General features: G+C 37.3%; 1 protein-coding gene across 1 annotated transcript; it reads left to right on the top strand.

The window, feature by feature from the left end:
- The first annotated feature begins 21,959 nt into the window (after positions 1 to 21,959).
- LOC129752615 (uncharacterized) lies at positions 21,960 to 22,421 on the top strand. The gene has a single exon (XM_055748390.1). It carries the CDS (start codon positions 21,960 to 21,962, stop codon positions 22,419 to 22,421), a length of 462 nt encoding a protein of 153 aa, XP_055604365.1.
- Positions 22,422 to 27,036: the final 4,615 nt, after the last annotated feature.

Below are 27,036 nucleotides of genomic sequence, written 5' to 3'. Positions count from 1 at the left end.
CGGAACGGATGGCAACCCTAGTTAATCCGGAGATACACAAATCTCGCGTTAGCTTTCATTACGTCGTATTTAAAAAAATGTAAACAAACAGTTTAATAGTAAAAACATGCAAAAACTATCATTAACTAGTACAACTTTGTTTCAGTTAGGATAATTGTGGTCTGATCAACATATTCTGGATGTGAAACATAAATTTTAAAGTTGTTTTCCTTACTTTTGCAGTCATTTTCGCTGAATTTGATGATGAATATTTCATTCAACGCAATGAAAGCTTACATGAGAAATGTTCACTCTAAACGGATTTGACGGAATATTTTACTGCCGTGAAGCATCGCATGGGGGACTAGCCGTATTCGCACGTAGTGGCCTGAACGTTTATACCAAGAAAACAGAAGAAGATTATGGATTTAATTACATATGCTTAATCTGAACTATTGCTTGTAACTGACAATCTCACGTACTCTAAACAATAAATATTAAACATACGACTTCGTGTTCGCTTGGGTAATGGGGAACTATCTGTGCATGCTGTTTACCGTTCTCCTACTTTCCGTTTCGCCAATTTTGCCGAGAATCTGGAAGAAAGCAAGTTATCCTGTAATAGTAATAGTAAGTTCCCAAAACTCGATCCTCCTGGGTGATACAAACGTCGAGCAGCATAGTTGTCGAGTAACTCAGAATTTTCGAATCACTCAATATGTTTATTGTCAACAATGAGATCACACAGCCGACAAGTGGGGAATATACTCGACCAACATGTTCACAGAACATCATCGCTCCAACAGTGACGATCTGCACGGATATAAGCAACCATAACATGTTCGTCACCACACTAAGCAGTACCAAAAAGATGTCCAAAACTTTAAGAGCATCGTCAACCAGAACCAACTAAACGCAGAATTCGCAGAAGCGCTCCAGAACATTCTATCGATCACAAACGCTTATGAAAAGATTATATACATAGCCGACAAATATAACGAGATCCGAAATCGTGCCACAAAAACAATAACATTTAAAGCAAAGGTGAAGTGGAACTACGCGTGGATGACATTCGGAGTCTGGAAACTAATGGCAACCAAGCCAGGATTTGGAAGTTCTTAAAGTCTTAAAGACATCTCCGGGAGACTGGCAAAGCTAAAAAGTCACTGTAAGCGATCATACTTTCAAACTGCGCCACTAAAGCAATCTTGGAAATTCTTTAACGAATTTAACGACGAAATAGTCGGAGCCGGAGTTTATCTCAACGCATTTAAACTATCCCGATTACCTAACTCTTATTTTCAAGTCTGGAAACAACTCAGACATTTCAAACTACCAATCTAACGCTCTTAGTTTTGAACAAAATCTTGGTAAAACTTCTTGTCAATAGAAGAAGTGAGTACCTATCGATGTACGACCTTACAAGTCCACGCCAATATGGATTCTGAAAAGGATGCAGTACTTTGACAGCAACTACTGAACTCTCGAAAGATGTATATGACGACCTGCCCCATCGTTACTACGTTGGTGTCCTGTTATTGGACCTGAAAAAAACTTCCGACACAATAGACCATGCCTTGCTGTTAAAAAAATCGAAATGGTATGGTATCTGAGGACAGGCCCATTGATTAATTGAAAGCCACCTTACAGCTTGACAGCAATTCGTGTCTCTTAAAGGATGCTCAAGTAGAAAAAAGATTAATTACAACGGGAGTACCACAAGGAAGTTACCTAGGCCCGCTGATCTTTCTAGTTTTTACTAATATGATTAACGCCAGCAAATCTGAAGGATAATCAACTGGTGAAGCTCTTCTAGATACTGAAAAAAGCTTTTGACAGTGTTTGGCACAAAGATTTAGTAAGCTAAATAAGCTCGATTTGATTTTCCCGTATATCTTACCAAAGTTATTCCAAATTACTTGACTAGCCGAACCTTACAAGTAAGTTATCAACATTCATGCTCTGAAAGGACACCCATTAGAGCTGGTGGCCGTCAGGGCAGTATACTTAAACCAATTTTATACAATATTTTTACTTCTGGTCTTCCTGGTGTACCAGAAGGAAAAGGTAGAAGATTATTTGCTGATGATACTTTGCTTTCAGCCAAAGGTCGGAACTTACGAGTGGTACGCAGTTGATTGCAACCAAATTAAAAAACCTTTTCGAATTACTTGAAAATGTGGAAAATTTCTCCCAACGCTTCCAAACTCAACTTATTTTATTTCTCCATAAGCCAAGGGCAACATTTTTTAAAACCTAATGAAAATAATTCCATAACCTTTAATGGGGTTTCATTAGAATGGTCTGATCACGTGAAGTACTTGGGACTTACACTTGATCGGAATCTTACTTTTAAAAATCACATTGAAGATATTCAATTTAAATGTAATAAATTCACTAAATCTCTTTATTCTCTCATCAACAGGAAGTCCAAGTTGTGTCTGCGAAATAAGATGCTCATCTACAAACAGCTGTTCCGACCAACGATAATGTATGCAGTTCCGATTTGGTCTAGCTGCTGCGCGACGAGGAAAAAAGCCATCCAGAGAATTGGGAACAAGGATCTGAAAATGATTTTGCTGCTTCCACCTTGGCACAGCACCGAAGATCTTCATCGGATTGCGGGCATTGAATCGATCGAAGAGATGGCTAACAACATCATCTCCAACTTCAGAGGCAAATCGATGCAGTCTTCCATCGCAGAGATTCGTTCTCTCTACAATTAGTTTAATTTTAGGATAGTTTTAGTTTTTAGTTGTAAGTTTAAAATGTTTTTGACATTACAGGATGTTCTCCTACATAAAAAAATAATTGATTGCGCTCAGCAAATTTAAGTCGAATAAATAAATTTTAGTGATTAGTAAACTATAGGGCTCTGGACAGTTCATTATTGAGCTGAACACTTAGTTTAATGTAATAATATAATATAAATATAATAAAGACATATTTAAAAAAAAACAATATCCGACGAAAAGATTTCAACTGACTCAAACTTGATTCAGTATTCATATCAATAACGATTTTTGCCCCATGTCTTTTGTAAATTGATTTTGAAATTTTTGAATAGCGGTAAAATAGTGTACACTTTATTTGATTTAATTTGTTTAGAAAACCATAAATTAAAAGAAACAAACTAATAAAATTGACATTTTTTATCTGACTTCTTTCATTTTCGTGTGACCTCTCGTTTCCCTGGCCCAAAGGCAAAAACAAAATTTACATCTGCCTTCGGATGCTTTTCGTTTTACAATTTGATTAAAATCAAACATGGCCATAGGTAATTTCCGGTCCCGAGACGAGCGACAGGCAAAATATGAACCTCAAGCCACACAACGAAAGAAAAAAACAACCGAAAATAAAAGTGTTCATCCTATGCTGCCTTTTCGAGCGAATCCACCCACTTCAAACATCTGTCTCGTTTCATCTTGAATTTCGGTTTATTTTTTCATTTCGTTCCGTTTACGCCTTTTCGTATGCCGATGGCTTTTGAATTTTGGTTACGAGCTTTTATTTGAATCATTATTTGTTGCGTGACGCTTGATAAGATTAAATTGTCTTGATATATTGTACAAGTTTATTAAAAAAGGTTCTTTTTACAATGTTTTATTGACTTAAAAGGAGTAGAAGACAATTATTTCTACGATTCAAAGACTCCTCAAATATCTGTATCAATATCTGGAAATAATTTAGAAAACAACAAATATTCTGCGCATAAGATTCTTATAGGGCTTGTGATATAGCTCAGTTAGCTAGTCAGTTGCTTCCTGAGCCGATGTCCGCTTTTTTTTTGTTTCGATTATAGTCGTTTTACCATAATTATGGCATTCGCGACTTTATGAACGTTACAGTTGGCGGAACGTTATTGAAAAACTTATCCTGTACAACTGTGTTCGATGTTTGCTCTTGGGCTCGAACTCGCGGACATCTGCTCAGGAGACAACAGACTTGCCAACTGAGCTATATCCCAATACGATGCCCGCGAGTTCGAGCCCAAGAGTAACTATCGATCACAGATGTACCGGATAGGTTTTTCAATGACTCTCCGCCAACTGCATCATTGATATAAGTCGCGAATGACATAAAGATGTTAAAACGACTATAATCGAAACAAAAAGAAAATAGATTCTAATAAACTTTTTTTACAAATCCTATTCGAAAATAGAATTAAATCAAAGCAAAGTAGTTCCATATCTCAGTTAAAACTTGAAGGCCCAAAGTTATTATCTTTTTTGGAAAGGCACAATTAATTAATAAAACACGGTAGAAATTATAAAAATCGGTGTCTTTGGGTCTTTGGTAGAACATTATGATTTGACAAAAATTAGCATTGCTCATTTTAAGCTGCTTCGATTCAGTCGATTCAACTCCAACCTGCTGAAATCTAACGGGCTCAAAGTGGCGTCACAAATTGAGAAAACATCGATAAGACGAGCATAGTAACAACACAGTCCAAACACATCACAAGCAAACCGATCAATCGCCCATCGTCAATCAGGGAAGACACGGTAGGATTCAACAGATTTCAAACGTCGCTTTCCTACCTACCAATTCGAGAAAGGGAAGCATTAAAATCTAGCAATCGTCGTCGTCGTCGTCATCGCGTCGCTCGTTTTGTCGTGACGTGTGCGGTGATTTCTGTCAAGCTCGATTTTCCCCCTTCCATGGTGATTCGTGTTAGTTGGCTCGGATGTTCTCATCAAGTGAAGCAATCCTCATTCAGCAGTGGGTCCAACCAAGCGATTGGCCTCAGAATGGATTCAGCCGTTCATCCTCCAAGGTGCTACCAACAATTCCGTGACTGACAGATGGATGGGTTCGTGATTTTAATCCTGGTACGACAATTCGTTTGATGACGTTCTCGTTTCAGAAAATAGGGGCAATTGGCTGACGGAATTTTACTGTTGTTTTGCGCTCGGTATGGGATTAAGGTATTTGGAGAAAAAAAACAAAATATAGAAAGGGTTCCTAGCTTTTCGCCTCAATTGGAAATGTACGACAAAAAAAAATCACTTTAAAGGCCTTGGAAATAAATATAGATAAAATGTATGAGTAGTATGTTGAGTAGCTTAAGAAGATTAATCATAATAAATTATGAGGTTCGAAGGGGCAGGAAGAAAGAAGAAAGAAGAAAGAAGAAAGAAGAAAGAAGAGAAAGAAGAAAGAAAAGAAGAAAGAAGAAAGAAGAAAGAAGAGAAGAAAGAAGAAAGAGAGAAAGAAGAAAGAAGAAAGAAGAAAGAAGAAAGAAGAAGAAGAAAGAAAGAGAAGAAAGAAGAAAGAAGAAAGAAGAAAGAAGAAAGAGAAAGAAAGAAAGAAGAAAGAAGAAAGAAAGAAAGAAGAAAGAAGAAAGAGAAAGAAGGAAAAGAAGAAAGAAGAAAGAAGAAAGAAGAAAGAAGAAGAGAAAGAAGAAAGAAGAAAGAAGAAAGAAGAAAGAAGAAAGATGCAGAACATATGCGCTTACAGCAGATTGACGAAATGGCTGATAGATCAACTTTTCTATTTAGTACAGTTTTAGGGTAATAGGCTTTTGACATATATGATGAAACAAAATATTTGTTATTATATAAAGTATAAATAAATAACAATAATAATGTTATAAAGTAAAAAAAAAATTAAAAATTCAAACAAGATTTTTGTCAGTTTTGATAAAATATATTGAACTTTAATTATCGAGAGCATAGAATCTGTAAACAAAAATGTTGATGGTTTTTCTTTCTTATTCATCTGGAAATCGAAAATTCGACAAATTGAATCTTTTGGCAAAGTTGTAAATGATGACAGGATTTGAATGCCCATATCAGATAGGTTAAATGTCTATATCATAAAAAATACGTAAGTATTTTTTTTCTTTTTATGTAGCATTAAATCTACCCTCTAATCACAATCTTTCAGTGAAAATAGATACATACTAATGATCCGATTAAAATTCGATATGAACAAAATATTACCATTATAGTATTTTCAACCACAAAAAGTATCCGCATCCGCATAGTAATTTAGACATTGTGGCACAAATTCCTATCAACAAAATACTACGCACATGGTACTTTTGAGAACAAGACATTATTGACTCAAAAACATAAGTGCGTATGATAATTTTACCATGGTAAACATTCTTGTTGTTTGTACTAAATTTTGAGCTGCTTTCAAGTTTCATAACTTTGAAAATCTTTCCAGATCATCGGGAGAACACTCTAACATTGACCGACGTGTGTCGGAAGTGTGAATTTTAATGTTTTTAATAATGTAATAATGCATGCATGGAAATAAATAAACAAACAAACATACATAGTAATTTTACTATTTGAATCAAGCTCCTCGCTCCTCCTAATCTTTATCATAACACATACTAGTTTCATCATGAAACATATCAATTTTACTAGGCACGAAGTAAAACAATGCATCATTTCATTGACAATTTTACTAAAACACAGTCGAATTTACTATGCGCAGCCAAATTGAGCTCATGGTAAAATAACTATGCGTAAGGTATTATAAACAACAAAACATATTTGACTCAAAAATATGGTTGCCTGTTGTTCATTTAACCACGGATTTAGTAGTTTTACTATGCATTTTTTTTTGTGTATGTTTCATGCAAAAGAACTACACGCTCTTTTATTTTAACTCAAAATAAAGTACGACCGAGGTTCAAAACATAGTTCGATTCTGTGAACTTAAAGTTAAATACCCTTTTTCCTCCTTGCGATGGTTCAAAACGGAGTTCGAACTGCGAATTCAAAATTGATCCTTTTTTCCTTCGGCGAGGGAGCAAAGCTGAGTTCGACCTTATGAATTAAAAATTGAACTCTCTTTGTTGGACTGAAAACACTTAGCGAGTTCAGTTCGAACCGGAACAGCAACCAACGAACACGTCGCAAAATTTGGTCGTTCCGGAACAATTACCGGAAGACTATGAAGGAACTTCATAATGGAATGCATTTTCACCGTGTCAGCGTAAAATTCTGTCCGTCATTGTCATCATACGGTGAGCGGCTTGGAATGTCCGGAAACTTCCGGATGTTGTTTACTTCCCGTAGGAAGTAACATCCGGAAGTTTTCTTTGACCGGGAGTGTCAAAACTTTCCACCGCTCTGTAATTGCAATGCAATGTACCGGAACAGCAACATTCGGGTACAACAAATTTTAATCATCCTTTAATTCCCTGAAAATAAGCTACCCTCGAAGAAAAGGATAAATTTGAGTTCGGCTGCCGAACTTAGTATTGAGTATGCCTATAAGAACTTAGTTTTGCGACAAACTCAAAGTTGAGGGCTGCCACTGAAGTGCTGTTTTGAACCGAAACTACTTAATTTTGAGTTAAAAAAAAGAGCGTGTAGTGATAACTAAAATTTCGACAAAATTTTAGCCTTTAAGTATGGTAAGCATTGCAAGTGTTATTGAATTATTGCTCGTTGAACGCATGCAAAATATGTTAAAGCACAATCCGAAGCGTTTTTGGTCCTTTGTTAACGAGAAGCGAAAGGAAACCGGGTTCCCATCAGAGATGTTTCTGGGCGAGCATAAATCGACTAATTTGGAACAGACATGTAATCTTTTTGCTGAACATTTCGCCAGTTTATTCAGTACTTCGAACGCCACGTCCAATAAAATCGCAGGAGCCCTTCGGTACGTTCCTAACAACATGTTGAATCTTACAGGAATTATTTTCTCGGAGGGAGAAGTTAAAACAGCTATATCTAAGCTAAAACCGTCGTCGACTGTGGGACCTGATGGAATTCCGGCCAATACTTTAAAAAATTGTGTAGACGCTCTGTGGAAGCCACTCTCAGTTATCTTCAACCTGTCCATTCGCACCGGTAAATTTCCAAATGCTTGGAAGAAGTCGTTTATGTTCCCAGTTCATAAGAAAAATAATAAGCACGACATAACGAACTACAGGGGAATTACTTCTCTTTGTGCCTGTTCGAAAGTTCTAGAAATTCTGATATCACAGAGACTTTTTCATGCAGCTAAGTCGTACATCTCTATTGATCAACACGGATTTTATCCTGGACGTTCGACGAACACGAACTTATTGGAGTTCACTTCATTCTGCATTCGCACTATGGAAAAAGGGGGTCAGGTTGACACAGTGTATACTGATATAAAGGCCGCCTTTGACCGCATTGACCATCGTTTGCTCCTAGCAAAACTTCAACAACTCGGACTCGGAGAAGGACTAATTCTTTGGTTTGAATCGTTCTTGATAAATCGTTCTCTCACTGTTCGGCTAGGAAATGCTGAGTCTTATGTGTTCCAGAATAACTCAGGAGTACCACAAGGCAGCAACATCGGACCTCTTCTTTTCTGCATTTATTACAACGATGTAACATACGCTCTTCCATCCGGGTGTAGAATGTTGTATGCTGATGACTTGAAAATTTATCGGAAAATTGAAAGCTACAGCGACTGTTTGGAATTGCAGCAAATGTTGAGTAAATTTCTGGAGTGGTGTAAATTGAATTGCTTAACGGTCAGTGTGGCGAAATGCAATGTAATCAGTTTTACTCGGAAAAAGAATCCACTGACTTGGAACTACACTCTCCAAGATTCCACTCTCGAACGAGTTTCCGTTGTGAAGGATCTAGGGGTACTGTTGGATTCCAAAATTACATTTGAAGATCAACTAAATTACATCGTAGCCAAAGCGAATAGGACTTTAGGATTTATTTTGCGAACCACTAGGGAATTCACAAATCCACAGTGTCTACGAACTCTATATTGTGCATTAGTTCGCTCGCACCTTGAATCTGCAGCAGTCGTCTGGTGCCCTAGCCATGATACCTGGGTCAGTAGAATTGAATCCGTACAATCCAAATTTACTCGCTCAGCGCTCCGAATTTGCCCCTGGCCAGTCCCGGAAGAATCTCCTACGTATTCACAGCGATGCTCCTGGTTGAATCTGGATACCCTCGCTAACCGACGTGAATACTTGAAGGCGGCGTTTGTTGGAAAATTGCTGCTCGGTGACATCGATGCGCCAAACATTCTTGCGAGAGTCGACTTCAACGTGGTGCCTAGACAACTGAGAACGCGAGAATTTCTACGGCTAGGATTTCATCGAACACTCTACGGTCAGAATGAGCCTATTCGTTCCATGTGTGCAGTATTCAACAATGTATGTAGTGAATTCGATTTTAATTTAACGAGTGATATGTTTGTGAACCGCTTACGAGCTACAATGCTAAGTTAATTTTTGTATTGTATTCTGTTTTGATGTTAGATCTTAGTATTGCTTTTATTTTGTAAATCAGTAGTGTTAGTTTTTACATTCTGTTAATTATTGTATCGTCTATGCTATCTCCACTGATGGGTTTTTGTGCCTTGTGCTTTTCCCATCACATCCATTTAGACCTCTGGTCCGATGGATTAAGAAATAAACAATAAACAATAAACAATAAACAAAACATAAATATGCGCGTTTAGCCCGCCCGGTTTTGGAAATCGGCTATTTGGAGTACTTTTATTATAAAATTATTTTAACAAAAACTGTAAAATATTTTTACAGAAAAATTGCTCTAACGTACATATATAGAACATATGTTCGCTCTTGTGCAAACAGTTTTCAGATTCCTTTCTATTGAAATATGGGAAAAAATGAGTTTTAGCCCGCCTCTTCCATATACAATAATGTTTGCAAACTACAAAAGTGGATCACAGGTAAAATATTGTACCTATGGTTGAGTGAAATAAAGTGGTTGGGCGGAGAAAGGAAGTTTGAATATGGTTTTAAGGAGAGATGTACCGAATATTCAGCCGGCCGAATATTCGGCGCCGTAGAAAGCCAAGAAACCGTTAAGCCGAATATTCGGCTCACCGAATAGTTGAGCTAGGTATTATTCAATAACAGACTTGTCAAATTTTTCAACTGACGTTAGATAATTTAGAAAATATCCAAAAAAATTAATGTTGAAAAAGAGTATAAGTATAAGTAATGTTAAATGTCCATCTTTCGATTCTAATTGTTGTTCGGCCTTAACACAAGAACTGGCTTAGTTTATCAATTACTAGCTGACCCGGTGTGCTTTGCAACACCTTTCAAAATAAAATGATATTTTCAAAAATTATTCATATTTTTATTGTTTTATTGGCCATATTTTAAATCAAATTACAACATAATTCATAAGCAACCGATATAAAATTAGAGCTGCAGATGGAGTTTCGAATTGCAACACAAAAATAACTTGAACAAATATTCTAAATCTTGCTCTATAAATTTGTGTTAAAGATCTGATAATTTTAATCTATCTGGAGGGTCTAAAATTAATCGTACGCCAACAATCCAACTTAAAAATATGGTTGTTTTTTCTCGATATGTTCTGGATTTATGCTGAAAAACTGATAAGCTTTACCTTCACCCCCTGCTGAATGGAGGTCGTAATCTTTAATAATCATACCTATTTTTTTCTTTCCCAAAAATCCTCTTATATCAAATATAGTTCCATTGGTTGATAAGTTTTTAATCTTTTCAATAAAATTCATATGGAGCTTCCTTCTTTCTTCCCTTCTCTACACTGTAAAGCGTAAGGATCTATAACAATCGTAGAAAAATATCATTTAACCAAGTACCTTTCCACGCCATATTTGTTTCCATTTGTTGGCTTCGTTAGCATAAATTGAGAACTAATGCTAACACTATTGTATTGGGCTCACCTCCTTCCTCCTATGTACTTACGCACTGAAAGGAGGATGGTGTGTCAGATAATCATGGAATCATACCAAAATGATTTTCCATGTTAAGTTTTGTCCATTTCTCGGATTTTGTAAAAAAAAATGTTAAATGTAAGCCTCCTTTTCCCTTCCTATATTCCTGATTCTATCATCTTACTGCAAGAAAGGAATTGTTTCACATAGAAAAAGTATTTTTCGTACTCAAACACTTATTGATGCCAAATTTGATTTCATTTGCTTTATGAATTCTCGTGTTATGCAAAAAATAATATATGGAAGCTCCCCTTTCCCTCTTTATATCTTTCCGCTGAAAAAAGGTGGGGCTTCAATTTATGATAGACACATTTCTCGTATCCAAATACCCTCATATCCCAAATATGGTTCAATTTGCTCGATCAACTCTCAAGTTATACTGAAAATTGTAAGGGAGACCTTTCCTCCCCTTTTTCATTCACATCTTTGGAGGAGTTAGGGATACCAAATATTCGTAGAAGCATTTCTCGTACCCAAATATCGTTCCATGCCAAATTTGGTTCCATTTGCTGTTGTAGTTTTGGAGTTATGCAGTAAAAATTGTATGAAACTCCCCTCCCTGTTTCCTTTCTCCCCGCTGGAAGAAGGGAGGGGTCTCAAACAATCATTAGAACATGTCACGTTCCCAAATATTCACCCATGCCAAATTTGGTTCCATTTGCTTTATTAATTTTTTAGTTGTGTAAAAATTTATAAAAGAGGTCCCTCCCCCTTTTATGTCTCCCTACTGGAAAGAAGGATGGGTCTCAAATAATTATAGAAATATTTTTCGTATCCAAATACTTTCCCGTGCCAAATATGGTTCCAATTTCTTGATTAGTTTTCGAGTTATATGAAAAATTGTAAGGTAGCCCCCCCCCCCTTCCCCCTTCCTATCACCCCCCTGAGAGGAGGGAAGGGTACCTAATATTCATATAAATATTCCTCGTACCCAAATACCACCCCATTCCAAATTTGATACCATTTGCTTGATGGGTGCTCGAGTTGATAGAGAGAGGGGTCTCAAACCATAATAGGAACCTTCCCCGGCCTCCAATACCCCCACCTACCAAGTATCACGCAAATCGGTTCAGTAGTTTCCGAGTCTATAGGGAATAGACAGACAGACAGACAGAAATTCATTTTTATATACATAGACTGGCATCTGTATTTCATGGGCGTCCAGTACTGGTTTTTAAAAAATGAAACATGACACATTCGCCTTAACAAAAAAAAATAATCGAGAAATATTGATAAAAGTAAATAATCGTACCCCGTTTTACGGTAAATTCGAAAATGAATTTTAGGTTAATCTTTAGATACGATTTTAACACCCCCACTGTGATTCGATAAAAATTCTTTTTTTTTGTCGTATGTTTGAAAATAATGCCTAGATTCTGTTTCCATTTGCCTCTTTTTATACAAATTATTGAAAAAAATCGTCCAGACCCGGCTCTGTAGAAACGTGTGGTAGAAAGTATGGTATGCTTAAGGTTAAAGATCATCATTCTTGAGCTTGAGCTTGCTATCAACTACGGTCTACCTGTGGCCCCATGGCCAATGGCATAATAGTTGCACTTCGTGATTGGTTCGAGATAATCAACATTGCACAATGAACCAAATGAAAAGTGCTGGGAACAAGCAACACAATCTCACTGTACAATTTTGAGGATCTTCTACTGAATCAAAGCAATCGAAAGATTCCTTTTAATTCAACCACGGTAAATGAAAAGTTCATATACCAGTATTTCGATAGCAACTTACTACCTTCTTCAGTGAACGTTTTCGATTGATGAATGTGTATCGTTTCCCTCCCTTATATTGTCCGGGTTAGGTAAGCTACTACTAGGTAGCAGAAACCTCCGAATGCTCGGCAGTTGTGCCGTTGTCTGTTTTTTGGGTCTACCTACCCTATTCTGGGTGTTTTCTGGTAGTGCTAAATTATTTTCTACCCGTTTTTGGGCATTGTCAGGTAAATTATTGTATTTCTTTTTACCTAAGAATTTGAACAACCAAGTGTGCCCTGGTCCGGAGTCTCCGTTTAAGAGATGAACTGATTTTTCATTGAAGATTTCAATGCTTTCAGCAACATCAAATTTAAGCGAATTACTATTCAAAGACCGGATCAGCGAGACATTTCCTCGATCAATAGAGTGACCAGATTCACACATGTGTAAAGCTACTGCAGATCTAGGATTCTGTGAAGGAAGAATTTTCTTCTTTGAGTCAGATCTAGCTATAGCCATGTGTTCCTCGAATCTATCAATCAACTTCCTTCTGGTTTGTCCAATGTACACCTTATCACAGTCGGAACAACTGATTTTGTACACACCAGATCTATGAAGGAGCTCCACTGGATCTTTTGTCGATCCTAAGATGGATTTCAGTTGATTATTAGAGCTAGTGAACACTAGTTCAATATCGAACTTTGTCAACTTGTGTCGTAATTCGACTGCGTTGACACTGTTGAACTCCATCTTCTACTTTTAAATAAACCAATAACGACGCCGGCCAAGTCCATGTAGTCGATAGAGGAAAGGGAAATGCAGCACATGTGAAGACTTGTTTTGCTGAGACCGGCTGTACGCCATCCCTCCACAATTCTCACGCTGAGTGTTGAGGGGTAAGGGTAATGTGGCATGGAAATCACCTTGGTAAGTGATGAACCACTTGGTTAAAAACTTTGCTTCTAATTTCCTACATCTGATTATCCTATTATCTTTAATTTTAAACTTTCTCTTAAAGTTTATATTCGATCTTAATCAAGCAAAATTAATTAAAAGAAAACCGGCCTCTAATTTCAATAAATTAAATGAATTAAATGCAGTTTCGTTGTAGATGTTAAAGTTCAGAATTGGTACGAATAATTAATTTCTATTTTACATTCACTGTCTCTTTCTAAGCTTGACCTCGTCTTTAAAATATTTTTCGAGAACTTGAATTCATTTCACTATAAGTTAGGTGAATTTAAGGAATGAACAAAATAACTAAATCCAGTCCTACTTTATTTTTTATTTTAGTAGTAAATCAAATTAACAATATTGGTTCGCTATATCTATTCTAGTTTTCTTATAATTTCACGATATTATGTTTTAAAAATAATTGATATGTCCAATTATTTTAAAAATGACCACGTTTTCCAAAGTGCAGGTTTTATAAATTTGTGTTGGCACGATTTTAAATTCGTTTAATCGGTATGATTTTTTCAAATTACTATGCGCTTCAAGAAGCTAGATTTTAAAAAAGTCTTTTTAAATAAGCTTTATTACAATTTCTAAGAACAATTTGATTCTAATTCAAATAATTCTAGTGATGATAATTCAATCAGATATATTATGACCTTACATGTTAAATTTCATCACTTCAAAATAAAAAAAAAAAAATATATGGACCGTTTCCTCGTGAATAAACTCTTTTTTCTGTGCGTTTTAAAAGGTCGAAATCTACAATATCATTAAAAAAAATATCAATACCTCATAGAATTGAAAAAAATGAAAACTAAAAAAAACCTGCATGTATGCAAAACTGATGCAGTTTTCATCTATTCAAACTGAGAGATATGTGTAAAAATAACAAAATGCGCAGAATTACGACCAGTCACGGCACATAATGGAAAATTTATAGGTGGGATAATTCACTATAATAAAAACTTTCCTAAAATACAATGTATGAAAAAACAAGAAAAAAAGTACTAGTAACTTTGAATCCATACATTCTTTTTCCTCCATCGGTGGTGCAAACAATCCAGTGGTTTAAGAGGCCTGGTTGGTGCTTCAGTGGAACTCAGTTGAAGACTCTTGAGGATTGGACAACTCACTGGAAACACTGGACACACCGGAATCCGAGGTGGCGCAAATCACCTTGGTCACACCACAACGAACTCGTCTGCATTCCCAGATACAGCAACAAAACTTCAAAATTCGTAATGTTTTGGACCAACTCCTTCAATTTCCACTTCGAGCAAAATTTTTACATCTTGTCCGACCAGTAAATTGCTTCGATCTAATAAGGTTAAAGATCATCATTCTTTTTAGAAACTATTTCTAAGACATCTTGCACGAATTCGACTTTCATCTTATTCGATATCAAATAAGCAATTTCAAATAGCTTGGCACCTGTTTAACGTATTCTGTCTCAGATTTCACTGCATCTCAATCTCGTTGGTGATAAACGTCTTAAAAACCACAAGTCATCTGATGTCCTTTTAGATATTGGTTACATTTTGAAAATCAAAGAGAACCCTACGTTAAAAAAATCCGATGTATTTTATAATGAATTGAAATCGAAATAATCGACTCAAAATCATGAGGGGCATTATTTCCCTATAAAACTAAACAGAATATGCGAACGAATATTTTTTGGCCGAATAGTTGAAAAGTTCAATATATGGTAGGCGTATGGTAAACATTTCAGAGTTTTACCCGGGCAGTATCCGCGTTTATGCCGGGTATTATCATAACTTTGCACTTTTCCATCATTATTATTGAAATTTCCGTTGGTTTTTGAATTCTAAGCCCTTTTCCCTCCCTATTTTTGAAAATAAAATCTTAAAACTGTAGTTGCCAAAATTGGACCAATCGACAGTACAGAGTTTCTTTATTGAATTTCCATCCCAATTCCTGTCTTAGCCTTGAAATTCGTATTGAAACGTTTGCAACTGATTTAACCAAAACTCTATTATCTACTGAAATAAATATCCTGAATTCGGCATATCATTTTCCTTATGATCATTCTCAAATTCTAATGAAAACGATCTCATAGTAGAGTTGCTAATACCATAGAGTGATTCTCTTAAAATGAATGTTTTTAATCTTGTCTTTTTCCAGATTTAATTCATTGAGATTTTCAAGTCTTGTGTTGTTTCTTCAGTTACTGAAGTTCAGTTTCATCACGGAGAAAAATATATAGATTTGTCAGCGATATTACGCGTCTACATGAACATAAATATGATTGTTTGGTTCTGACCCGAAAACACATTCAAGCCAATCATCTGAATATACGTTGCCACAAATGGATAAATGGCTGATTTAGCGATCGCATCAGCTTCGAGAATCCAACAGGAATTTTAAGTCAATCATTCGTATGGCTGTTTTAACTGTAATACTGCTCCCCATGAACGTTGGAAATTGTAGATTCAAATGTTAATTAAAATTAATTTGAGCATTTAACTGCATTGTTTTCCCTTTTTATTTTAAAAGACACGTGTTTTTATTGACTCATATATTACATCAGTGGCATATTTTTTTTATTCAAACCAATGCAATAAACTTAATTGATGCTGCTGCTCCGCCGTTTCCAGAAGGATAATTTTCGAGGCTTGCTCGGAAAACACCACCCTGGCCCTAAAACAAAATATAAAAAAAAAAACAATTGTTAAGAACAAAAATGGTTTTTTTCTAACGAGAGAACATTATAAATATTCAAAAAATTTCGAATGATAACTTGATAAAATTGATTTGGAGACATTTTGGGGGATTTTGTTATTTCCCTTTGCCTCGGCCTACCGGGATCAAAGTATGCGCGCTGCTACTGATATGTCCAAGCGGATGAATCTGAAACTGAATACTGAATACTGAACTGTTAGTAGAACAAATAAACGTACACAACAAATTTAACTTACATTTTCGCTTTCTGATGTTCGCCAAAAAATAACTTCTACCATCTTCTGTTTTTGTGACATTCTAAAACTAAATTTTAGTATCTTTAAGTTGACCTGAATAAAATAGCCCAATCCACCATATGCACCAGCCATATTAGCGATAAGCAGATGAGAAATCCTCGATAGCCAAAACAACTTTACAGCAACGCTTGTTTATTCGTAGCCATTGATGTAGATTCAGCAATATTATGGGTTCAACCAAAAATCAGTAATAATCAAAGGTTTGAAGAACCTCTTAGCTGAATGAAACTATTATTTCAAAGTAGTCGAAGATTCCTTTGAATTCAGCTACAGTATTTGAAAGACCCAAATACTAGTATTTCACTAGCTACTTGCTAGCATCCTCAGTGGGTTATCGACTGAAGAAAGTGTATCATATCCCTCCCTTAAATTGTCCAAGCTAGGTAGCTCTGAATTATTTGTAGGTAAAAAGAACCTTCGAATGCTCGGCAAATGTGCCGTTGTCAGTTTCTTGGGCCTACCTACCCTTTTCTGGGTGTTGTCAGGTAGATTATTATTGTTACCCGCCCTATTTTGGGCGTTGTCAGGTAAATTATATTTCTTCCTACCTAAGAACTTGAACAGCCAACTATGACCTGGTCCGTTGTCTCCGTTCAACAGTTTAGCTGAATTTTGATTGAAAATTTCAATACTTTCCGCTACATCTAACTTCAGCGAATTACTGTTCAACGATCGAAGTAAAGAAATATTTTCTTGATCGATCAAATGGCCTGTTTCACAGATGTGTAATGCTACTGAAGATCTAGGATTCTGTGAAGGGAGAACTTTTTTCTTCGAATCTGATTTGGCAATTGCCAAATGTTCTTCGAATCTCTCTATTAACTTCCTTTTTGTTTGTCCAATGTATACCTTATCACAGTCAGAACAACTGATCTTGTACACACCGGATCTATGCAAAAGTTCCACCGGATCTTTTGTTGATCCTAAAATGGATTTCAATTGATTATTGGAACTACTAAAAACCAATTCAATATCAAATTTTGTTAACTTGGATCGTAATTCAAGAGCATTGAAGCTATTAAATTCCATCGATCTCCGTTGAAACTCGTTTTGAATTGGAGTTAAAGTAGTGAAGGATTTTCTCTGAAGAATTTTTTGTTTTTTGTTGATGATGGCTTGAATAGAACTGGATTGGTATCCATTCTTATTAGCCGTTTGGAAGATATATTGAAGTTCCTTTTCTTCCCCTTCTTTTGAGAGAGGAATCGAATTCATTCTGTGGATCATATGATGGAAAGCGGCCATCTTATGTCCTAATGAATGATTAGAGGTGCTCGGGATAACCCTCATAGTATTGGTTGGTTTCCTGTAAATCTCAAAATTGAAAAGATTATCTTCTCTCTTTATGAGAACGTCCAGGAAAGGGATTTTCTTATCCTCTTCCACTTCACAAGTGAACTTGATATTCTTATGTAAACCATTTATGGCTGTCAGGAGTTCCTCAAGAAAATCTTTGTTTACTACACAGAAAACATCGTCGACGTATCTCCACCATTTTTCGGGTAGTAAATCCTGTTTTTCAAGAGTTTCCTCCAAGTGAGCCATAAACAGTTCACAAAGAAACGGAGACAACGGGTTTCCCATTGGAGCCCCTTTTGTCTGTCTATAGAACAGATCCCTAAACTTGAAATATGTCTGTCCCATACACAAGTCAACAAGTTTCTTGTAGTTTCGCACTTTGAGTCTCCAAGCGCTGCCACTATGTTGTTGAAGCAACCAATCCTCTAACAGATTAGAAGCTTCTTTAACTGGGACGCTTGGAAATAGTGCTGAAACATCAAAAGAAACCATGATATCATCCTCCTCTATGTTGCCTGAGGCTTGAAGTCTCTTGACAAATTCCAAAGTGTTGGTTACCGATCTAGTTCTAAAAGGTTTTGGCATCCTTTTGAACTCTTCTAGTAACCATTTTGCCACTTTTTCTGTGGGTGCGTTTACACCTGAAATTATCTCCCTCATTTCATTCCCCGGTTTGTGAATCTTAGGTAAACCTTTGATTCTGGGGACGATAGGGGCTGATACTTTCAATGCGATCGGCGCAAACCCCAGAATGGGCCCACACTCTTTTAGTGTTTTTTCTACTTCCTTCACCATTTCTGGCAAAGGATCCTCTCTGCGAATTCGATAGGGGCCCTCATCGATCTTACTTTGAATTAACTGATTGTAATCAGTTTTATCCAAAATAACTACTGAGTTACCCTTATCCGCTTTCACAAAAAACACCGGTTTCTTTTTGAGCTCTTTCACCACATCAAGCTCATCCTTATTCGAGTGTCCTTTGATACCTTTCCTCAAGACTTCTGCTACTTCAGCCCTCGCACAGTCCTTTTGGGTTGAGGACAACTTGCTAGACCTAATAGCTGTCTCGACGTCCAGGACTACCTGGTCCATTCGCGGTTTCCTATGTACCGCATAGTTCAGCCCTTTGTTCAGTAGGCTCATTTGTTTATCCGTGAATTGTTCCGAAGAGCGATTCACAACAAACCCGTCCAAATCGACAACACTTGGTATTTCCCTCGATTTGACCGGTTGCCTCACCTTCAAGAGCTTCAACTTTTTGTCAAGCGTCAACTTTTTTCTTCTCGCCTCACACTCTTCAGCTACTTTCACTTTCATCAAAAAAGAAGGAAACTCTGCTTCGTATTGTTTCGCTAATTTAAGATGAAGTGCGTAACACTCCAGAGTTTTAGAATTCAACTGGGCATACATCTTTTGGATGCTGTCCCTGATGAACTCACACTGTAACTTTTTCACTAACTTATTTGGCACTTGAACACTCACTTTTATTTTATGGCTAACAGGAGTTAACCCAAAACGTAAACATTCCTTAAGAAAAGAAATGCTTTTCTGCAACCCCGCGATACACTTTTTCAATCTAATAAATTTGTTTGGTTCACTAGGCGTGGATGCCATTGTCACTAATAATCAAAGGTTTGAAGAACCTCTTAGCTGAATGAAACTATTATTTCAAAGTAGTCGAAGATTCCTTTGAATTCAGCTACAGTATTTGAAAGACCCAAATACTAGTATTTCACTAGCTACTTGCTAGCATCCTCAGTGGGTTATCGACTGAAGAAAGTGTATCATATCCCTCCCTTAAATTGTCCAAGCTAGGTAGCTCTGAATTATTTGTAGGTAAAAAGAACCTTCGAATGCTCGGCAAATGTGCCGTTGTCAGTTTCTTGGGCCTACCTACCCTTTTCTGGGTGTTGTCAGGTAGATTATTATTGTTACCCGCCCTATTTTGGGCGTTGTCAGGTAAATTATATTTCTTCCTACCTAAGAACTTGAACAGCCAACTATGACCTGGTCCGTTGTCTCCGTTCAACAGTTTAGCTGAATTTTGATTGAAAATTTCAATACTTTCCGCTACATCTAACTTCAGCGAATTACTGTTCAACGATCGAAGTAAAGAAATATTTTCTTGATCGATCAAATGGCCTGTTTCACAGATGTGTAATGCTACTGAAGATCTAGGATTCTGTGAAGGGAGAACTTTTTTCTTCGAATCTGATTTGGCAATTGCCAAATGTTCTTCGAATCTCTCTATTAACTTCCTTTTTGTTTGTCCAATGTATACCTTATCACAGTCAGAACAACTGATCTTGTACACACCGGATCTATGCAAAAGTTCCACCGGATCTTTTGTTGATCCTAAAATGGATTTCAATTGATTATTGGAACTACTAAAAACCAATTCAATATCAAATTTTGTTAACTTGGATCGTAATTCAAGAGCATTGAAGCTATTAAATTCCATCGATCTCCGTTGAAACTCGTTTTGAATTGGAGTTAAAGTAGTGAAGGATTTTCTCTGAAGAATTTTTTGTTTTTTGTTGATGATGGCTTGAATAGAACTGGATTGGTATCCATTCTTATTAGCCGTTTGGAAGATATATTGAAGTTCCTTTTCTTCCCCTTCTTTTGAGAGAGGAATCGAATTCATTCTGTGGATCATATGATGGAAAGCGGCCATCTTATGTCCTAATGAATGATTAGAGGTGCTCGGGATAACCCTCATAGTATTGGTTGGTTTCCTGTAAATCTCAAAATTGAAAAGATTATCTTCTCTCTTTATGAGAACGTCCAGGAAAGGGATTTTCTTATCCTCTTCCACTTCACAAGTGAACTTGATATTCTTATGTAAACCATTTATGGCTGTCAGGAGTTCCTCAAGAAAATCTTTGTTTACTACACAGAAAACATCGTCGACGTATCTCCACCATTTTTCGGGTAGTAAATCCTGTTTTTCAAGAGTTTCCTCCAAGTGAGCCATAAACAGTTCACAAAGAAACGGAGACAACGGGTTTCCCATTGGAGCCCCTTTTGTCTGTCTATAGAACAGATCCCTAAACTTGAAATATGTCTGTCCCATACACAAGTCAACAAGTTTCTTGTAGTTTCGCACTTTGAGTCTCCAAGCGCTGCCACTATGTTGTTGAAGCAACCAATCCTCTAACAGATTAGAAGCTTCTTTAACTGGGACGCTTGGAAATAGTGCTGAAACATCAAAAGAAACCATGATATCATCCTCCTCTATGTTGCCTGAGGCTTGAAGTCTCTTGACAAATTCCAAAGTGTTGGTTACCGATCTAGTTCTAAAAGGTTTTGGCATCCTTTTGAACTCTTCTAGTAACCATTTTGCCACTTTTTCTGTGGGTGCGTTTACACCTGAAATTATCTCCCTCATTTCATTCCCCGGTTTGTGAATCTTAGGTAAACCTTTGATTCTGGGGACGATAGGGGCTGATACTTTCAATGCGATCGGCGCAAACCCCAGAATGGGCCCACACTCTTTTAGTGTTTTTTCTACTTCCTTCACCATTTCTGGCAAAGGATCCTCTCTGCGAATTCGATAGGGGCCCTCATCGATCTTACTTTGAATTAACTGATTGTAATCAGTTTTATCCAAAATAACTACTGAGTTACCCTTATCCGCTTTCACAAAAAACACCGGTTTCTTTTTGAGCTCTTTCACCACATCAAGCTCATCCTTATTCGAGTGTCCTTTGATACCTTTCCTCAAGACTTCTGCTACTTCAGCCCTCGCACAGTCCTTTTGGGTTGAGGACAACTTGCTAGACCTAATAGCTGTCTCGACGTCCAGGACTACCTGGTCCATTCGCGGTTTCCTATGTACCGCATAGTTCAGCCCTTTGTTCAGTAGGCTCATTTGTTTATCCGTGAATTGTTCCGAAGAGCGATTCACAACAAACCCGTCCAAATCGACAACACTTGGTATTTCCCTCGATTTGACCGGTTGCCTCACCTTCAAGAGCTTCAACTTTTTGTCAAGCGTCAACTTTTTTCTTCTCGCCTCACACTCTTCAGCTACTTTCACTTTCATCAAAAAAGAAGGAAACTCTGCTTCGTATTGTTTCGCTATTACGCACTTCATCTTAAATTAGCGAAACAATACGAAGCAGAGTTTCCTTCTTTTTTGATGAAAGTGAAAGTAGCTGAAGAGTGTGAGGCGAGAAGAAAAAAGTTGACGCTTGACAAAAAGTTGAAGCTCTTGAAGGTGAGGCAACCGGTCAAATCGAGGGAAATACCAAGTGTTGTCGATTTGGACGGGTTTGTTGTGAATCGCTCTTCGGAACAATTCACGGATAAACAAATGAGCCTACTGAACAAAGGGCTGAACTATGCGGTACATAGGAAACCGCGAATGGACCAGGTAGTCCTGGACGTCGAGACAGCTATTAGGTCTAGCAAGTTGTCCTCAACCCAAAAGGACTGTGCGAGGGCTGAAGTAGCAGAAGTCTTGAGGAAAGGTATCAAAGGACACTCGAATAAGGATGAGCTTGATGTGGTGAAAGAGCTCAAAAAGAAACCGGTGTTTTTTGTGAAAGCGGATAAGGGTAACTCAGTAGTTATTTTGGATAAAACTGATTACAATCAGTTAATTCAAAGTAAGATCGATGAGGGCCCCTATCGAATTCGCAGAGAGGATCCTTTGCCAGAAATGGTGAAGGAAGTAGAAAAAACACTAAAAGAGTGTGGGCCCATTCTGGGGTTTGCGCCGATCGCATTGAAAGTATCAGCCCCTATCGTCCCCCAGAATCAAAGGTTTACCTAAGATTCACAAACCGGGGAATGAAATGAGGGAGATAATTTCAGGTGTAAACGCACCCACAGAAAAAGTGGCAAAATGGTTACTAGAAGAGTTCAAAAGGATGCCAAAACCTTTTAGAACTAGATCGGTAACCAACACTTTGGAATTTGTCAAGAGACTTCAAGCCTCAGGCAACATAGAGGAGGATGATATCATGGTTTCTTTTGATGTTTCAGCACTATTTCCAAGCGTCCCAGTTAAAGAAGCTTCTAATCTGTTAGAGGATTGGTTGCTTCAACAACATAGTGGCAGCGCTTGGAGACTCAAAGTGCGAAACTACAAGAAACTTGTTGACTTGTGTATGGGACAGACATATTTCAAGTTTAGGGATCTGTTCTATAGACAGACAAAAGGGGCTCCAATGGGAAACCCGTTGTCTCCGTTTCTTTGTGAACTGTTTATGGCTCACTTGGAGGAAACTCTTGAAAAACAGGATTTACTACCCGAAAAATGGTGGAGATACGTCGACGATGTTTTCTGTGTAGTAAACAAAGATTTTCTTGAGGAACTCCTGACAGCCATAAATGGTTTACATAAGAATATCAAGTTCACTTGTGAAGTGGAAGAGGATAAGAAAATCCCTTTCCTGGACGTTCTCATAAAGAGAGAAGATAATCTTTTCAATTTTGAGATTTACAGGAAACCAACCAATACTATGAGGGTTATCCCGAGCACCTCTAATCATTCATTAGGACATAAGATGGCCGCTTTCCATCATATGATCCACAGAATGAATTCGATTCCTCTCTCAAAAGAAGGGGAAGAAAAGGAACTTCAATATATCTTCCAAACGGCTAATAAGAATGGATACCAATCCAGTTCTATTCAAGCCATCATCAACAAAAAACAAAAAATTCTTCAGAGAAAATCCTTCACTACTTTAACTCCAATTCAAAACGAGTTTCAACGGAGATCGATGGAATTTAATAGCTTCAATGCTCTTGAATTACGATCCAAGTTAACAAAATTTGATATTGAATTGGTTTTTAGTAGTTCCAATAATCAATTGAAATCCATTTTAGGATCAACAAAAGATCCGGTGGAACTTTTGCATAGATCCGGTGTGTACAAGATCAGTTGTTCTGACTGTGATAAGGTATACATTGGACAAACAAAAAGGAAGTTAATAGAGAGATTCGAAGAACATTTGGCAATTGCCAAATCAGATTCGAAGAAAAAAGTTCTCCCTTCACAGAATCCTAGATCTTCAGTAGCATTACACATCTGTGAAACAGGCCATTTGATCGATCAAGAAAATATTTCTTTACTTCGATCGTTGAACAGTAATTCGCTGAAGTTAGATGTAGCGGAAAGTATTGAAATTTTCAATCAAAATTCAGCTAAACTGTTGAACGGAGACAACGGACCAGGTCATAGTTGGCTGTTCAAGTTCTTAGGTAGGAAGAAATATAATTTACCTGACAACGCCCAAAATAGGGCGGGTAACAATAATAATCTACCTGACAACACCCAGAAAAGGGTAGGTAGGCCCAAGAAACTGACAACGGCACATTTGCCGAGCATTCGAAGGTTCTTTTTACCTACAAATAATTCAGAGCTACCTAGCTTGGACAATTTAAGGGAGGGATATGATACACTTTCTTCAGTCGATAACCCACTGAGGATGCTAGCAAGTAGCTAGTGAAATACTAGTATTTGGGTCTTTCAAATACTGTAGCTGAATTCAAAGGAATCTTCGACTACTTTGAAATAATAGTTTCATTCAGCTAAGAGGTTCTTCAAACCTTTGATTATTAGTGACAATGGCATCCACGCCTAGTGAACCAAACAAATTTATTAGATTGAAAAAGTGTATCGCGGGGTTGCAGAAAAGCATTTCTTTTCTTAAGGAATGTTTACGTTTTGGGTTAACTCCTGTTAGCCATAAAATAAAAGTGAGTGTTCAAGTGCCAAATAAGTTAGTGAAAAAGTTACAGTGTGAGTTCATCAGGGACAGCATCCAAAAGATGTATGCCCAGTTGAATTCTAAAACTCTGGAGTGTTACGCACTTCATCTTAAATTAGCGAAACAATACGAAGCAGAGTTTCCTTCTTTTTTGATGAAAGTGAAAGTAGCTGAAGAGTGTGAGGCGAGAAGAAAAAAGTTGACGCTTGACAAAAAGTTGAAGCTCTTGAAGGTGAGGCAACCGGTCAAATCGAGGGAAATACCAAGTGTTGTCGATTTGGACGGGTTTGTTGTGAATCGCTCTTCGGAACAATTCACGGATAAACAAATGAGCCTACTGAACAAAGGGCTGAACTATGCGGTACATAGGAAACCGCGAATGGACCAGGTAGTCCTGGACGTCGAGACAGCTATTAGGTCTAGCAAGTTGTCCTCAACCCAAAAGGACTGTGCGAGGGCTGAAGTAGCAGAAGTCTTGAGGAAAGGTATCAAAGGACACTCGAATAAGGATGAGCTTGATGTGGTGAAAGAGCTCAAAAAGAAACCGGTGTTTTTTGTGAAAGCGGATAAGGGTAACTCAGTAGTTATTTTGGATAAAACTGATTACAATCAGTTAATTCAAAGTAAGATCGATGAGGGCCCCTATCGAATTCGCAGAGAGGATCCTTTGCCAGAAATGGTGAAGGAAGTAGAAAAAACACTAAAAGAGTGTGGGCCCATTCTGGGGTTTGCGCCGATCGCATTGAAAGTATCAGCCCCTATCGTCCCCAGAATCAAAGGTTTACCTAAGATTCACAAACCGGGGAATGAAATGAGGGAGATAATTTCAGGTGTAAACGCACCCACAGAAAAAGTGGCAAAATGGTTACTAGAAGAGTTCAAAAGGATGCCAAAACCTTTTAGAACTAGATCGGTAACCAACACTTTGGAATTTGTCAAGAGACTTCAAGCCTCAGGCAACATAGAGGAGGATGATATCATGGTTTCTTTTGATGTTTCAGCACTATTTCCAAGCGTCCCAGTTAAAGAAGCTTCTAATCTGTTAGAGGATTGGTTGCTTCAACAACATAGTGGCAGCGCTTGGAGACTCAAAGTGCGAAACTACAAGAAACTTGTTGACTTGTGTATGGGACAGACATATTTCAAGTTTAGGGATCTGTTCTATAGACAGACAAAAGGGGCTCCAATGGGAAACCCGTTGTCTCCGTTTCTTTGTGAACTGTTTATGGCTCACTTGGAGGAAACTCTTGAAAAACAGGATTTACTACCCGAAAAATGGTGGAGATACGTCGACGATGTTTTCTGTGTAGTAAACAAAGATTTTCTTGAGGAACTCCTGACAGCCATAAATGGTTTACATAAGAATATCAAGTTCACTTGTGAAGTGGAAGAGGATAAGAAAATCCCTTTCCTGGACGTTCTCATAAAGAGAGAAGATAATCTTTTCAATTTTGAGATTTACAGGAAACCAACCAATACTATGAGGGTTATCCCGAGCACCTCTAATCATTCATTAGGACATAAGATGGCCGCTTTCCATCATATGATCCACAGAATGAATTCGATTCCTCTCTCAAAAGAAGGGGAAGAAAAGGAACTTCAATATATCTTCCAAACGGCTAATAAGAATGGATACCAATCCAGTTCTATTCAAGCCATCATCAACAAAAAACAAAAAATTCTTCAGAGAAAATCCTTCACTACTTTAACTCCAATTCAAAACGAGTTTCAACGGAGATCGATGGAATTTAATAGCTTCAATGCTCTTGAATTACGATCCAAGTTAACAAAATTTGATATTGAATTGGTTTTTAGTAGTTCCAATAATCAATTGAAATCCATTTTAGGATCAACAAAAGATCCGGTGGAACTTTTGCATAGATCCGGTGTGTACAAGATCAGTTGTTCTGACTGTGATAAGGTATACATTGGACAAACAAAAAGGAAGTTAATAGAGAGATTCGAAGAACATTTGGCAATTGCCAAATCAGATTCGAAGAAAAAAGTTCTCCCTTCACAGAATCCTAGATCTTCAGTAGCATTACACATCTGTGAAACAGGCCATTTGATCGATCAAGAAAATATTTCTTTACTTCGATCGTTGAACAGTAATTCGCTGAAGTTAGATGTAGCGGAAAGTATTGAAATTTTCAATCAAAATTCAGCTAAACTGTTGAACGGAGACAACGGACCAGGTCATAGTTGGCTGTTCAAGTTCTTAGGTAGGAAGAAATATAATTTACCTGACAACGCCCAAAATAGGGCGGGTAACAATAATAATCTACCTGACAACACCCAGAAAAGGGTAGGTAGGCCCAAGAAACTGACAACGGCACATTTGCCGAGCATTCGAAGGTTCTTTTTACCTACAAATAATTCAGAGCTACCTAGCTTGGACAATTTAAGGGAGGGATATGATACACTTTCTTCAGTCGATAACCCACTGAGGATGCTAGCAAGTAGCTAGTGAAATACTAGTATTTGGGTCTTTCAAATACTGTAGCTGAATTCAAAGGAATCTTCGACTACTTTGAAACAAAAATCAGTGATATGAAAGAGCCAATCATATGAATTTTGATAACAACCTGTATAGTTTTTTATCCGTGATGGTTTTTCTGAACTCAGGATCTTAGTTTAAGGTGCTAAACTCATTTGGATTCCTGATCAGATTTT

Source organism: Uranotaenia lowii, chromosome 3 (genome assembly GCF_029784155.1).
Source record: "Uranotaenia lowii strain MFRU-FL chromosome 3, ASM2978415v1, whole genome shotgun sequence".
NCBI lineage: Eukaryota > Metazoa > Arthropoda > Insecta > Diptera > Culicidae > Uranotaenia > Uranotaenia lowii.
This window is presented reverse-complemented; position numbering and strand designations above follow the sequence as displayed.

Bases quoted from the DNA above. Each gene is read 5' to 3' on its own strand.
- LOC129752615 (XM_055748390.1), top strand. From the start codon at position 21,960: ATGAGCCTACTGAACAAAGGGCTGAACTATGCGGTACATAGGAAACCG.